At 32.0% G+C, this 17,388-nt stretch overlaps 1 protein-coding gene across 54 annotated transcripts in view; it reads right to left on the bottom strand.

Moving 5' to 3' along the window:
- Nucleotides 1–115: 115 nt before the first annotated feature.
- Nucleotides 116–17,388, bottom strand: part of celf2 (cugbp, Elav-like family member 2) — a 439,402-nt gene continuing 422,129 nt past the window's right edge. For 27 of the 54 annotated variants that reach the window (XM_087246193.2, XM_087246175.1, XM_087246170.1 and 24 more), the window contains 4 exons: nucleotides 11,453–11,632; nucleotides 9,699–9,842; nucleotides 7,052–7,217; nucleotides 688–5,356 (listed from right to left, as the gene is read on the bottom strand). In XM_087246193.2, coding sequence (XP_087102319.1) covers nucleotides 7,090–7,217; nucleotides 9,699–9,842; nucleotides 11,453–11,632 — 452 coding nt within the window. In that variant the 3' untranslated portion in view covers nucleotides 688–5,356; nucleotides 7,052–7,089. 54 annotated transcript variants of the gene reach the window in all.

Genomic DNA, 17,388 nt, shown 5'->3' on the forward strand with positions numbered 1-17,388 from the left:
GGAACAGAAATAAAGGGATAAAGAAGAGAGACGTGAAACACCGGAGGGTTGCGTGAACATTTGTACAACATCGGACAGGTACTGGAACACCACGCCACAGAGAAAGAGACGAGTATTAGGAAAAATGGTTTAATATCGGAGACAGAGGCAAAAAACTGCATCACACAAGAACATACATTTACAAAAATAAGTCTGACTGTTCCAGCTACACAGTTAGGTTAACAGCAAAGACAGAGAAACCAGAAAAATCTAAACAGCTAAAAGCAAAGTCCTCAAATTACTTTTATCTTGTTTGTCAAACTAATACATTTATCCACTGAAGGTGACTAAATACTTCTAAGTCGTCTAATCGTCTTTATCATGGTGACTGCACAATACTTAACTAAATGAAACTTACCGCTGTTGTAAAGACTCTTTGTAAAGACAAAACCGTATTACGTATTTATAAGCCAAAAGGAAACTCCTCGACCCTCTTTCCGAAAAACGAACAAACGAACAGAAGAAAGCAAGGAAAGCAAATATTGATGTGAAGAAGAACAAAGAAGAGGAGGCTAAAGATACCAAGCCAAAGTTCTCCTAAAAAATCTTTATATCAAAACCTAACGTTCTGGATGCCAACTAGAAATCAAACTCGGGAACCAGTCGCTGACGGCCCCTGGCTGGGGCCGCGCAGCCTGTCAGAAATAGTTTTTTTTTTTTTTTTTTTTTTCCTTTAATTGCCAGTATAAAAAGTTCCACTGGTACAAAAGGCATAAGTACAATCAGTGATAGAAATAGGAAAGCCTGCTTTTTTTGTACTTTTTAAATTCCCATCCAATGACAGATTTCCAAAGTGTTGTCAAACAAACATGTATCACGCTTACATAATCCACTGAAATGCATTGACTTTGGCTTTTCTCAAGACAATACTTAAAACTATTTAAATCTTTTTAGAATCAAACAAAATGATATTAATCTACAGACGACAAGCTTTTGTTACGGCACGTTAGATAAAACACATACATTTCCAAAAAACTTGACATAAGCCAAAATGCAAAGAAACTACACATCTTTTTTTTGTCCTTTAAAATACACTTGTTAAATAGCACTTAAGAGAAAGAAAGAAAGTAAGAAAGAAACAAAAGAAACAACAAACAGATCTCAGATGCGTGTGGTGCGGAAAACCCCTGAGTGAAGAGTCTCAGCGAGAGCTCCTGCGACTTTGTGCTTTGCTAAACATCCAACGAATATATGTGTATGTCAAATTGTGAAAGCTTTACCCTGTTTGTCTTAAGTTGATTGTGATTAAATGTGCTGAGCGAAGCAGAATGTCAATATCTGAGAAGCCCCGAGCTGAGGTATAAGCCGAACCGCAGTGATATTGAGGATATGAGGTCAATCGAAGATGTTTTTGACATTTTTTTTTTTTTTTTTTTTGCTTGATTATAATTCCTCACTTTCTTTTGAACATTTTAGGATGGAAATACTACCTTACTGGGTAAGCGAAAAGATTCTTCAGTATTAATACTGTCCGGTGCTAGTGTGCTTTTATGTTTGTGCTAGTGGTCTTACAATTTGGCAAAAAAGAACAGCATATCTTAAACCGACTGACTTTAACTTCCCAATGCGAAATGCACTCATTAAGGGGAAATTTATTTTCATTATTTGGGACTCATTCGTGAAACTCAATCAGAACAAATGTTTATATAAACCTTTCTTTAAACCATTCATACATACAATGTAAAAAAACGTAACAGTTTAGTTTCAGAACATAATACAAATAAAATATATTGTTTATGTGCAATTTACAGAAGGTCTTTCTGCATATGTGCCACGATTTCATTAGAATTGTCATAGCTTGCATTTTAGGTAATTTACAAACACATAATACATCAACTTTTCTCCTTGAGCGGGAAAAAAAATACTTCAAATTGTTGTATATATTTTACGCAACACTCAAAAAATCAGGTTTTTGGTTCAAACTACTTACCACAATTCTTAAGTTTTTTTTTTTTTTGGAACAACTTAACTGTTTTATATTCAATCCACTTAAATTTATAAAAACTAAGTTGATTACCTTAATCGATTTGTGTTGGGACAAAATTAAGGAACTGGGTAGAACCCAACATTTCTTACTGTGAAGATTTATAAAATTGGTGGTTTTATCAATGATTTATATAGAAATGTGTTCTGCGTTTAACATTGAAAAAAAAAAATCCAGAATCTTTTTGCGTATTTAGAATTATTCACACAAGACAAATTTGACGTAAATATGTCCTGCTTGTTTTTCCAGATAGTTTACTCAAATTCATGTGCATGGCAATTTACATTCGAATAGACACAGGTTGTAATTCACGCGATGATTAAGAAAATATAAATGAATTGTTCTGTTTGTGTTCAAAAAATGTACGTACGAACATAAAACAAATTTGCGCAAGGCTGGTTTTACAAACCATTTATACAGAAATACATTCTGTTTAGGGCCAATAATTTGAGGAGGAAAACATTTAAGAACATTTTATGTGCTCAAATTTTACTTGAACACAACGGTATGGTTTTCACAAACAAATTCACATGTTTGGAAATTTCAGAAAGAAGGATGTTATAAATATTCTGATTGTGCTTAAAAATTTACATAGAACAACTGTATACAATTTATACAAGTCCGGTTTACATAGAACTTTTTGTACAAGTTGTTTTACAAACAATTTAAGGAAGAATATTTTTCTGCACAATATCTAGTAATAAATTCTGTCATCTAAGAATGATTTTACAGGAAATAATTGATTCATACGAAAATGTACTTTTTACTTGGCGAACAATATATAGAAATTTGTTCTAGTTTCACGAAGGAGTCCCTTACGTTTTTAACCGGCACACAGTTTGGCAGATTTAGATTTGGCTTAGGTTTTGAAACAACAAGGACGACAAACAACCAATCACAACGAAGACACACACCTGTATTCACACACATCCAGACACCCTTGGCACACATTTGAAATGTGCAGCAATGAATTCCAGCCCATTAATACTGATCAAAGTGTTAAGGCAACGGCAGAGCTTGGGTATAAAATAGTGCTATAGAGTGAAGTAAACTGGTCTGACGGGGGCTGCCTGTAAACTACGTTTGTAAACAATATTATTTTTGTTTTATGGGCCGTTTGAACGATGTGTAAACGTTTACAGCAAAGTGCTACAGGCGCTATTGCAAACCGTGGATCACACTGAACTACTTTGGCTTCAGGACGAGATTTGGTTGTCCTACGAACGTAAAATTGTCCTGATAAAGGCAGCAAAAAAAGCAAGACTACACGGAGACGTTTTTAACTGAACTGTAATGATTATTTGTGTAACGACGAGGCTGTCACGATGGTCAAAAATTACAATTCACAGAAATACGTCAATATTTTCTCCCATCACATGGTAATTTCTGTCAATTTTGGGCCCCCTGTGGTGTAATTGGATCTACGTGTATATGTGTGTGTGTGTGTTCATAAGGAGAACTGCTGAGACTCAATCTCAGGGGCTCACATACACACACCGTCAAAGAAAAGAGGGTTGTGAGGTCAACCTTTAGCACAGGTGTGTGTATGCGTGCATATGTGTGCTTACCTGTGAATGTATGTGTGTGTGTGTGTGCGTGTGTGCTTGTGAGAGCGATTATGACACATGGGCACTTTTTACATCTTTACAAATAAAGAAAAGAAAGAAAGAAAAAGCAAAAAACATGAACATTTTCAGGCAACAAGACCACAGAAGAGCAAGTTAACAACCTTTTTTTTAAAATCTATATCTTTAAATATGAGGGTTCCATACAAAACACTTACGTAATAAAATACCCATGTTATCAAATAATTTCACAAGTAAAACACTGAAGCTGTAGGCAGGATGTACCGTCAGAATTTGGCACTAAATTCCACTCATCTTGTTTTTTTTCTTTATAAGAAAAAAAAATCACATTTTGCTGAACAACATAACACATCTAAATATTGTTTCCCACAATAGAAATAAAATAATAGAATGACATAGATGCTTCACAAGCCGACACTGTAACTTTTAAGGATTTTTATATAGCTAATTACCCAACAAGAAATTTAGCAAAGAGGGACTCCTATTTAAAAGAACAAACAAACAAATAAACAAACAAACAAAAACTAAACAAAAAACGAGAATAAAAGTAAACAAACCCAAAAAAACAAACAAAATTAGTAGTAATTGTACTTATGAAAGGCTTTGTCTATTGTTCAAGTAAATTGATTTTTAGTCTTCTCTTTAAAAACATGAGACAAATAAGACTGTTAGACTTGATGAAACCACGACTTTATCCACGAAAAGCACCGACGGGACCGCGGGTTACACAAACTCTGTTTTTTTTTTCCTCTATACATTTAAACAGTATAAAATATAGGTCATTTCATGTGCATTTAAACCACGGATTGTCTAACTGTAAGTCAGTTCAGCAAAAGGTGTGACACGTAGGTAGCATTTCCCCCCAAACAGGGCAATCTTGTGTGTGTGTGTATGTGTGTGTGTTTTTTTTAATACCTTTACTACTCTAGAAAAAAGTGGTTTTATATAGACTTTAATGAGAAATCAAGCCACTTAAAATGGCCTTATCAAAAAACTTTACACTGCCTGAAAAATGTAAAAACCACGAGCAAGCTCTGAGAGATTCTAATATCGATCAGACAGCTTTTTTTTTTCTTTTTTTATTAAAACTGCGTGGAAGTAGTCTATTCGTTTAGAAACCGACGCCGGTTTCTTACGGCAGGCCTCAAATTAAGAGTGTTTGCCAACAGTAAGTCCCGACGCCAATCCCTGTATTGAACGTTCAAGTTTACGTTAAATGAATGAAACAAAAAACAACATAAAGAGAGAGAGAAACAAAACAATCGGACAAATAAAAACAAACGGAAAAATAATGAACGAAAATACTCATAAATGTTTTGCCACAGGAATTTTTTTTCTTCTTTTTTTTCTATTTTCTTAAAATGATGCTCTGGTTATGTTAGTAAATATACTCTGTCTCTAGAGTGTGAATGCAGCGTTTTCACATTATTATTATTGTATTTTTTTTTCTTTAGTCTTTCCTCCCTTCCTTCTTTCCCTCCCTCCCTCACCAGTTAAAACAAAGCAAAACCAAAGAAAAACAGGAATAAAACAAAGCTCAAAATGAGGTCACATGCGATTTTTTTTTTTCTCCAAAAAAGATCAGGCTAAGATCAAAGTACAAAGATCAGTTAAAAGGAGACCAGATTATGAGCAGGAGAACTCAGAAAGACATCAGAAACAATGACGGGACGATGAGACGTTTTTTTTTTGTACGCCACGTAGACATGCTAGGCAAACGATGAGCATAGAGTCATGGAGATGAGTTCTAGGGAAGAAAACGGGAGAGGAGAGTTACACACACAGCTCCGGCACACAACTAACATCATTAAACCATGAGAACAACAAACAAACAAACATACAAACATACAAAACAAACAAACAACAGCAGCAGCGCTATTAACCAGCGTTTCACCAACATCACATTAGCATTTGATTTTTTTTTTTTTCGAATAATACACAGAATTCTAATAGATTGGCAACACGTAAATGAGGCACTCGCTCACACATTTACAAGAACAAACACACATTCCATCTCCTCAGTACAGACACACACCCAAAAGTATCCATCCCGGTCTGAACCCCAATCCGAGGCCGCAGATGGATCGCCGTTTGGGAGAAACTATTCAGTTTTTTTTTTTTTTTGGAGTGAACGAACAAAAACCAAACAATACGCAATGAAACGTAAAAAAGAGAGAGATTTACACTACGTATGACGAAAGAGAGAGAGAGAGAAGAGGAAGAGACAGGTATGATGGGGACGTGATGGATGGGATTGTGGGAAATGGCAAGAGGGAAGGCGAGAGAGAGAGAAAGAAAGAAAGAAAACGAGGGGGTTTTGTACGTGTCACACAGCGGATGGTGTGGTTTAAGAAGACTACCGGACGAGGCTCAGGATAGAGAGAGCACGACTTTCCAAACCCAATAACTTAAAAGATAATAAATAAAGTCCTTTACTTCAGAGGCAGTAGAAATTTTGTATAAAAATAGAACTGCATTTTTTTTACAAATAAAATTTACAGGCCTGTGGCTTTCTGTAATTTAAGTTTTTTTTTTCTTTCGATAAATATCAAGTTTTCAGTCCCCCATCCCTCCACATAGAACCTAGAATGCTTTATTCTTTTTAAACCATCGACAGATCAAAATGTTTGTTTTTTTAATGCTCTACACAAATTCTGTTGGACAAAGACCACAATTATCTGACGCATAAATTCGGACTATTTTTTTTTGTTCTTCAAAAACAAATAAACAAACAAACAAACACAAACGAAAATAAACATACTGACAGAAAATGAATTTAAAAAAAAATCTAAAAAACAAATTAATAAAATCACTGAACATTTGACGGCAAGTATTTGTTGAGGAAGCTGTTTAGGCAGTTGTTGCCGTTGACTACAGAGAGGCCACAGCGGGTTTAACCCTTTCCTCTCTAGTGCCAGTGGGCCAAGGGTTCGAAGGAGCAGCAAAGCCCTGAACCGACACCAGAGGCCAAAGGGCAAAGGTTAATGTGCATATTGGTGCTTTAATCATATCGGAACCTTCTCTACTTGTCCTTACAAGCCTCAGGTTCACAAAGAGAAACAAATAATACTTTATACATCGTTACTTTCTGCTGTTGTTTTCATCATAGAATGAAATAGCCATTGTATAAATATTTACTTTAAAAAAAAAAATGTTTACACATGACTTAAACGGAATCAAAAAATTGACCAATAATAGCTGTTCATTCATCGCAAGTCATACAAATAAAATAATAATAAATGGCGGAAAATGGAAGCGTTCATGTGGAGGAGAAAAAAAAGAGACCAAATAATAATAATAATACTGTTATTAATTGAAAAAGCTGAAAAGACGGTTTTGGGAGAGTGGCTCCCTCTGGTGGTCAAAGGGTGAAACTCCCCCCTCGTGCACCCCCTCCCCTTGGAGTCCCAGTTTGGTGACCGTGGCAGCAGTGGGGACTTACCCTAGCAGTGTAACATGAGAGAGGCCCTAGTGCTAAGATCAGTACGGTTTGCTGTCGTTCTTCGAGCGCTTAAGTTGGACTTTGAGACGCTTCATGCCGATCTGAAAGCCGTTCATCGCCTGAATGGCGGCCTGCGCAGACACTGGATTGTCATAACTGACGAAACCTGTGGTAGAGGAAAGACAAGACAGATTTTGATCAGGTTTGAGAGCAAATTACAAATTCTTCTTATTTTAGAGCAACGGTGGTTTTAGCCCGATCTCACAAGGAAATATAACTTTTTTTTATGTATTTTAAGAAAGAATACCTCCATACTACAACCAAACCATCATGGGGGATTAGCTTATTGTACTAAAATGTATGAATGAGATTATAAAAATTCATACAAATTAGCCACTAAATCAAAAAGTTACACTGTAAATAAATCCTACCTGCTTTAAATTTGAAAGCTAAATCAAATTAAACTTGAGTTCATTGAACTTATATTATGTTAAACCGACTTAAAACAGCTTGTGACTTATAAAATTAAGTTAAAACATGATTAACTCAGTTTAATATGTTATAATGACCTTAAGACCTAAATTCTGTCATGACTAATTGATCATATAATATTTTACACTGTATGAATTGCCATAAGATTGTGTAGTCGGTTCCCAAGTTGAGAAGTTACCCACTATGATTTACCCACTAGATTTATGACGGGTAAAATTAGTTACATATACAATAAAACATTTATCAGTTTGATGATAAAAAATATAAAATATTGACAGTTAAAATGCTTACATTTTTATTCAGGTTATCTGCAGTTTACACTGAGTCAGATAAAAAAGTCTAAGTTATGCACTAGTGAAAATATAAATGAAAATGAACCTATTGTGCATTTAAAAAAGGCTTAAATATCTTTCAAATCTTAGTAGATTTTGTTCATGTAAAATCCATTGTTGTTATTGTCATTACTTTAATCTTTACACAATATTTGCTATGATTAAAAACCTAATAATTGTTTTTTTTTTTTTTTTTTTTTAAATCTTGTCAGCTAGTTATTTATTCTTTAATGGTTTTGATTATTAAAATAATGGTTTACTGAAACCAATGTTTTAGACCAGGGATGTCAAACTCTAAAACTTAGAACTAAAAACTTAGTTCAAACCCTGCTCCAACACACTTACCTGTAGGGTTCAAACAAGCCTGAAGGAATCAATTAGTTTGATTAGTTGTGTTTAATTAGGGTTGGAACTAAACTGTGCAGGGCTGCGGCCCTCCAGGAATTGAGTTTGACATCCCTGTTTTAGACAATGCATCTCTTATAGAAAAAACACAAGTGTCTCACGAGCTTCATGTGTTAAAATTACAAGCAAAACATAGATGGAATGTGTGGTTTTGTAACATACTCATGTAAAACATAATCATGTCATGTTTCAAAACCACGTTTCATGTATGTTTCACTTATGATTTTAACATGCAGTCCATGTAGATTTTCCTGAAAGGGTTCACTAAAACATTGAATTTAATAACTAAAATGATTTATATCTATTTTTTCTGCCATTTAGATAGTTAGTAGACATTTATGAATAAAAATGATTGTGGATAGTTCACCCCAAAAAACCTAAATCTGTTTTTTCCTCTGTTAAACATAAAAGAACATATTTTGAAGAATGTTCTTGAAAAATGTAAAAACACATTGGGACGACATGGAGTGGAAGATCTGTGATTGGTCAGCTGGGTAGCAGTGACGAATGTGAGTGGAGGTGAGAGACGTTCATTTCAATTCAATTTATCTTTATTTCTATAGTGCTTTTACAATGTAGATTGTGTCAAAGCAGCTTAACACAGTGGTAGTAAAGTGAAACTGTGTCAGTCTAGTTTTCAGAGTTGAAGTTCAGTTCAATGTGGTTTGATTTTCTCTGCTAAAAGTCCGATCATTAAAGAGCAAATCCATAAATGCGCAGCTTCACAAGTCCCACCATGTGGGTGTTTAACAAGTCTAGAGTCCCACGAATGAGCTCCAGATTTTTTTTCCTTAGTTTTGTTTTTATTTTGTAATTAAAGTTGTCAACTTCTTTTTTCCCTGAATGCTTGTAAGCCTGAGCTATTTCTACAGTCGCATTGCAGGCATTACAACTTAAAACAATAACAAAGAAAAAAGTGGAAGATACTGTAGAAACTCCACTGCAGACAGGGACAGAACACAGAAGTATAACTGCTCACAATGACCAAAAAGGCTTTACAAAACAAGTTTTTTGGGTTGATTTCAATTAGACGTGGATTTGGATTACAATTAAATCACCACAGGACCATGCTGTTTGTCCAAAAAAAGTAGGTAATTCGGCCAGTGTTTTTCTCTTGGGTCGTGAGAAGAAAAAGAAAAAATCCCACAAACATTCTGGATTCAAACAGCTATTCTACCAGTTTTAAATGGCAAATATCCCTTATATCCCCTTGAGAAACAATTACAATCCAGATAGAGAAAATAGCTGGCAGTTTCCAGCATTCTTCAAAATATCTTCTTTCCTGTCCATAACATAATAGAGAAGTCCATACATGTTTGGAAAGAAGTGGATAGTGATTTGACATTTTTGTTTTAGGGTGAACTATCCTTTTAAAAATGCCTGCGGTGTCTCCTCTGTGACTGTCTGTCAGTTCATACCAAAGCACTTGCTCAGATTGGTCTGTTTGTCGATAAAGACTTTGGCAGACACCACGTTTCCGAAAGGCATGAACATCTGTAGGATGTCCTGGTCCCCAAACTCCTGTGGCAGGTGGTAGATGAACAGGTTGGCTCCTTCAGGTCCTGCTCCACACAAACAGAGCATGCACATTTAACAAAGAAGCCACAACCGTGCTGCTGCATTTACAAATCTTCTACATAGTTTAACAGCAAATAGACGCAGTAATAGTAAACAAAATTTGAAACTGATAAGATTACAATTTATTATGCTGTTGTTGATTTATTTATCCTTATAATATTACAAAAGGAATTGTACAAAAAATGCAATAAATTCTGGTTATGCATATCATATTCATAATTCACTATTAGTTAAAGTATTTATGTATATTGTCAGAATTATTAGCCCACAATGCCCCCCCCCCCCCTTAGTTTATTTTTGCCATGATGACAATAAATTAGACTATTGAAAATAATATAGCTTAAAAGAGGCTAATAATTGTGTCTTATATATATATATATATATATATATATATATATATATATATATATATATATATATATATATATATATATATATATTTTTTTTTTTTTTTTTTTTAAATCAAACACTGATTTTATTCTAGCCAAATTAAAACGAATAAGACTTTTTCCAGAAGAAAAAAATATTATCAGACATACTGTGAAAATGTCCTTGCTCTGTTAAACATCATTTCATCATTTAGGAAATATTTCAAAAAGGAAACAAAATTCAAAGGGGAGCTAATAATTCTGACTTTGACTGTATATAAATATAAATGCTTAATCAACTGCACACTTGAAGCGCAAAATTACTTTGTTTTTTTACATTTTTGTCATGTATATTTTTCCAGATCTGCTGTGCGACATAAATGAGCTATATGTATGAATTTTATAATTAATTTACATCTATGTAATATGAATTTCTAACTAAATGTTTACTTTTACAAAACAACACAGGTTTTCAATGAATTTTTTAAACCATATTTTATAATTCTTATAAAACTTTATAAGGACAACACTTTAAAATATTACTGTCTAATATACTTTAGAATCACAAACCATTAAATAATTACATGTCACGTGTCATAATATGATAACAAATGTGTACAGAATGTTTTTATTCATTGCCTCTGTGATTTTTAAATGGTTTACATTTTATATATTTGGATATTTATAAATCACAATAGTTTGCTTATTATATACTTTCCAACCCATATCAAACACACCTGCCTGTAATTATCAAGTATTGTTCAGGTCCTAATTAATTGGTTCATGTGTGTTTTGGGAGGGTTAAGCACTTTCGATTTATAATATAGGAATATAATAATATATAAAACCAATTATTATAATTAATACATAAAATAAAGACAACTTGAATTTTAAACTAAATAGTTAACATTGCTGGAAAAAAAATACCCTTCTGATAGTCAAAATATAATTTGCATTTTTATATGTGTTTTATATTGCATATAATTTACTCATCATCCACTTCCAAAACTGTTTAAACACAAAGAACAAATTTTGAAGAAGACATTAATTTCCACAAGCCATTGATCCATATTTTCCAACTATGGATCTCAATCTCTACCATTATTCTTCAAAATATCTTCTTTTGTGTTCAAAAGAAGAAAGTACCCCTTGAGGTTGAGTAAAAGGAGAGTAAATTTAGATTTTTGTAAAACTAGTTTACATCTGCGTCTGTGTGTGTGTCATACCCTCTTTCTGGCTGCCTGCAGCACTCTGTTGCTGCAGTAGGGACTGGCTGTAGAGGGTGGGCAGGGCGGCAGCCGCATACTGTTGGATCCCTGAGTAGGCCTGTGTGAGAGCGTCCATAGGCCCGGCCGAACCGTTACTCAGACCTGTGCTGCCCAGCCCGCCATTCAAAGCCGCCATACCTGAGAGCATGTGAGCAACTTTACATAAAACCCAACAATAAAGAAAAAAGAAGTGCTCTTACTCGTTAGCATTTGAACTCGGGGTGTGTTTCTACAACAAAGCACAACACGACACGCACAGAACACACACACACACACACAAAAATAAAAACCAACGACACATGGAAACGTACACTGCTTGTCAAATAAATCAGTCAGTAAGTTTTTCAAATGCTTTTAAAAGAAACCTGTGCCTACCAAAGCTGTATTTGCAAAAGCTATACAAATATTATCATCATTTAAACTAACCGTTTTCTTTATCCAATGTAGTTTCAGTCTTTAGTGTCATATGATCATTCAGAAATCATATTTACTGTGATATTCTGCTGCTCAATGTATTATTGATTGTATTATTATTATTATTATTATTATTATTATTAAAAATGTATTAATATTATCAGTGTATTATTATCAGTTTTTCAGGACTCGACTCTAGAAGATTATTTCAACACATTTCTAAACCAAATATTTTAATAAATTTTAATAAATTATTTCTTTTATCTTTGCCATGATGACAGTACATAATATTTAAAAAAAGAAATGCTTAAGGGGTTAATAATATTGACAATAAAATGGTTGTAAAAATGTAAAAAAATATTTAATTCTAGCCAAAATAAAACAATTGAAAAAAAATATTATCAGAAATACTGTGAAAATGTCCTTGCTCTGTTAAATATCAGTTGAGAAATTTATTTATTTGTTTATTTGTTTGTTTTCCCAAAAGTAAATGCTGTTATTGTTATTTTGAACATTATATTCATCAAATAAACCTATTTAAACATCACCAGTGATTAACTATCAATTACAATTATTCATAATAAAACTATTATTTCTTTTTTTATTCCATCTTTTTATTACATTTTAACTATTAATCTCAAAATACATTTTAACAACACAATACTAAAGAAAGACATAAATAATAAAATAATTATAATAAATACATAAATAATAGCAATCATATTAATAATTATATATATATATATATATATATATATATATATATATATATATATATATATATATATATATATTTTTTTTTTTTTTTTTTAAATAATAATTATATAATATATAATTAAATAATGATGCTAAAGATATAAATAATAAAATGATTATAATAAATAATAGTAATAATAATAATAATTAAATAAACAAAATGACAATATATAAATAGATAAAATAATGGTAAAATAAAATACATAAATTCAATAACGACATACCATAACTCAAAATACAGCTTAAAGAAACATTAATAAAATCCAAGTAAGGAGTCCAGACTTGATAAAAAGCCCCAGTAGACATATGAATGACACAGTTACGGAATTTTAAGGGAATGATTTCCCCAATAATATTGTGCCACCCTTTCAAGGATGAAAGGTTGTCGCTGATCCAGTTTATTAGTATGTTTTTTTCCTAGCAGCAAAGGCTAAAATGTAAAATAAACGATTAATGAGTTTGTCAGGCAAACGTCCAACCGGAAGACCTAAGATCAAAGATCAAGGATCCAACTGTCAAACGAATGGCTAATAAAAGTAACAACTTTTGACCAATAAGCGCTAACAACAGCACAATTCAATAATAAATAAGTGTTGTCTCCCACTTCCACCTTACATTCAACACAATTACTACTAAATTTACTTCTGAGAAGTGGTACAAGTGTAATCTATGAAAAATTCTTAATTAAATAGATTTGGTCCTATAACAGATCTAATCTAGAGTCCAGATTAGATCCCATTCCTCATCTTTAATGGTCAGCTGACGCTTCCCCTCCCATAAAACTAATATTTCTGAATGATCTTGTTACCATGAAGGCTGTAATAATGATGTTGAAAATTCAGGATTGAATCGCAAGAATAAATTCAGTTTTAAACTACATTCAGTAAGCAAACAATCATTTTAAATACAAAAAATATTTCACTGTTTTTACAATTTTGTTTCTGCATTTTTGATTCAGGAAATGCAGCCTTGGTGAGCAGAATTGTCTCATTTTAAGAAATCTCACTGATCTCAAACTTTTGACTGTAACAGTCATTGAAACGGCAGAACCACAAACGTCACGCAGGACAATACATCATAAACGCCACCCACTCACACACACATATACACACACACACACTCACACAAAACACAAGATAGAGAAGATACATAATATACTGACCGGTGTATGCAAATGAGGAGCGTGGCCTAAACATGCACACTAATGTCACAATAGCAGCACGAAACGACCCTCAGACACACAAAACATCTGACCAATCACCTTTTTAACCTCACACTGCGGAGCGCTACGTTAATTATCTCGTTATTTGTGTCAGCAGTCTGTGTATTAAAAAGGGGTTGTGGGGAAAACATTAAAGGCTTTTAATAAAATACAAACGCATTAAAGGCAGAAGCCCAGCCTGCAGAAACAGATGCAAACGTGCTTCGGGGAGTAACTTCTGTAAACATACGGGCATCGGTGCCGAGAAACTCTTTGGGATTACTGTTCAAAAGATTTTTTATGTGTTTGAAAGATGTTTTTCGCTTATCCTTAGCAAGGCTACATTTACTCTTAAATAAAAGTGCAAATAGAGTTTAAAAATAAGATTAATTTAAACAAACAAACAAATAATATATATATAAAAAAGTTAATATAAGTTAAATATAAAAAGTTTTACAAAATGTAAATAAATAAATGAAACAAAAAATCTTAAATATAATTAATTCAAAAAAGTGTTGGTTAAAGATGTGATGTTTGAATTATGCATCTAATGAAATTATATTATAAATAAATAATACAATTAATTAATTACATTATTACAAAATATTGTATTTTGTTAAAAAGTGTAAAAGAGTTTAAAAATGTTATTAATTTCAACAAAAAATCAAATAAAAAAATTATTTGAAAAGTTTTACAAAATGTAAAAAAATAAATAAAACAAACATAAAAATCTAAAATATAACTATATAAACAAGCAAATAAACAAAAAATAAATTAATAATGATTGAACACATAAATAACTAAATAAATTAATAAATTATTTAATTAATAGTTCACTATATTGTTTAAAATATAGTATTGTGTTAATAAGTGTAAATAGAGTTTGAAAAATAGATTATTTGAACAAATAAACCAATCAATTAAAAATAAATTTGAAACGTTTTACAAAATGTAAATAAGTAAATAAAACAAATCTAAAATATACTAAATAAACAAGCAAATAAACAAAAATAATTAATTAATTAATGACTGAATAAATAAATAAATAAATATAAATGTGTTGGTCAAAGATGAAATATTTGAATTATGCATCTAATAGAATTATATTATAAATAAATGAATAGAAAAAAAATAAATAAATATTAATTTATTATTTATTTGAAAAATCTTATTATATAGTGCTAAATAGTGTAAATAAAAAAACAAATAAAATAAAAATAAATTTTAATAGTTTTGCTAAATAAAAAAAAAAAATCTATAATATAATTAAACAAGCAAATAAACAAGCAAAAATAAATAAATTAATGATCGAATAATTAATTAATTAATTAATTAAATAAATAAATAAATAGAAGGGGGTCAAATATGAGATATTTGAATTATGTATCTAATGAAATTATAATATAAATGAAAATTAGAATTAGAATTAATGAATTAAGTATATTATTTAAAATAAACTTATATTTACGGAAATAACTTTTTTTCTTTGTTGGAAATTAATTGTAAATATAAAACCAAAAATAAAAATGAATGTGAAATTACGTCCAAAATAATCATCATTTAATTTAACATATATATTTTTGCAAAATGAAACAAAATATAAATATATTTAGTCATTATATTTAGTGGATATTTAGACGGAATATTTAGTGGTCATATTCAAATTTATTATACTCATAAAATAATAAAATTAAAAATAAAAAAATCACCCTCATTGGGTGTTTCCTGTAAGTCTGATATGAAGTATAATTGATATATTGAGTATATATATATATATATATATATATATATATATATATATATATATATATATATATATATATATATATATATATATATATATATATATGTATATAATAAAACAAAAAAAAATAAAAAAAATAAAACAAAATAAAATAAAATAGGGGTTTTAAAGGGGGGGAAACTACACCTAAAGCCATGTAATACTGAGGGTAGATTGCACCATAATCTTACTACAAGCACGATCCACCTGGAGCAAGCCGGGGTTTAGTGTCTTGCTCAATAGCACAATGGTTATGGATCAAAAGCACGTCACAGTTGACTTCCAGCAGAGATCAAAAACACCAGCCTTTCTCAAACTGAGCTTTACCTTACATTGGTTACAAACCTCAATAACTTAAGTGGGGCAAACTTGTTCAAATCAATTTTTTGACTTCAGTATTCAAATAATCTGTCATTTATTTCTAAACAAACTAATTAATTAGATGTTAAATGCTTTCATTATATCAGAAGCATCAGATACATTACAATATAATGTAATAAAATAGTTATTTTTTATTTAAAAAGCTACTATATGGAAATAAATATTCATATTGCTTAACAACATGCTCAAATCGTCTTTCTGTGTAGAAGCAGTTGTCTACACGTAGTGTGTACAGACTATAAATCATGCATAAGTGTGTGTGTGTGTGTGTGTGTGTGTGTGTGTGTGTGTGTGTGTGTGTGTGTGTGTGTGTGTGTGTGTGTGTGTGTGTGTGTGTGTGTGTTTATAAAGACTGATTCATGAGTATTTACTGACTGGCCTTTTGGCTTGACGGCCTGGAAACAATAAATGATGAGCGAAGTGCTTGGACGGCCAGATCCCTCATTTATCCAGCAATAATTACAATGCTGACCTTTTATATTCAATTACACAATACAGCCTCTTAAATGAGCACTGGGAGTGTGTGTGTGTGTGTGTGTGTGTGTGTGTTTGTATGTGTGAGAAAGAGTCATTTGAATGAATTTAAATTGTAGGCGTTCTGTTGCAGAGAGCTTGATTTATAAAACTGGAAACCTGGCTGAAAGGTCAGCGGCGGTGGATAGAGATTTTGCCCGTGTGCCGAAACATTGACATATACACATGCACAGGCTACACTGATCTTTCGCACGCCTATTCATACTAATTATGTTCCGCAACGCCCATTAGGTACATTCTATTAGAAGATGAATAGCGCAGGTCTTGAATGCTGATTTGTCAATATAGCTGTCCAGTCGTGGAAACGTGCACAAAGCTAATGTGCAACTGTCTACCAGCTACTGTGTGTATCATTAGACTCACATAACCTAGCTTAACCTAACTTCAGGGATACTTCAACCAGAAATAAAAAATTGTAATCAGTTACTAACACTCATATCATTCCGAACCTATTAGCTAGTGATTTGAGCCTCTTCATTTTTTTGTGAAACTGCAAAAACATTCTTAAACATAAGTTTGACTGCAGGTTTTAGGTAAAATGAACACTAGGGGGCAGTATGACGACAACAACTTTTGCTCCTTTTCACACTAATGATATTTACAGGGTTATTTAGCAAAATATCAAATAAATACCACAACACTACTTAACAGTGTCTATTATTTGTAATCAAATATGTTTATTTTTCTCTATCTAGCTCTATATGGACAATTTTTCCCATGTGGTCAGTTTGCTCGGTAGTTTACTTTGTACAGTGCTATACTTATGATGCAGGGGTTCGTGTCTGGTGAGGCACACTTTAACAAGAGAGATAAAAGTAGTGTAAA

The sequence above is a fragment of the Danio rerio genome, chromosome 4, assembly GCF_052040795.2.
Source record: "Danio rerio strain M-AB ecotype USA chromosome 4, GRCz13ab, whole genome shotgun sequence".
In the NCBI taxonomy this organism is placed as follows: Eukaryota; Metazoa; Chordata; class Actinopteri; order Cypriniformes; family Danionidae; genus Danio; species Danio rerio.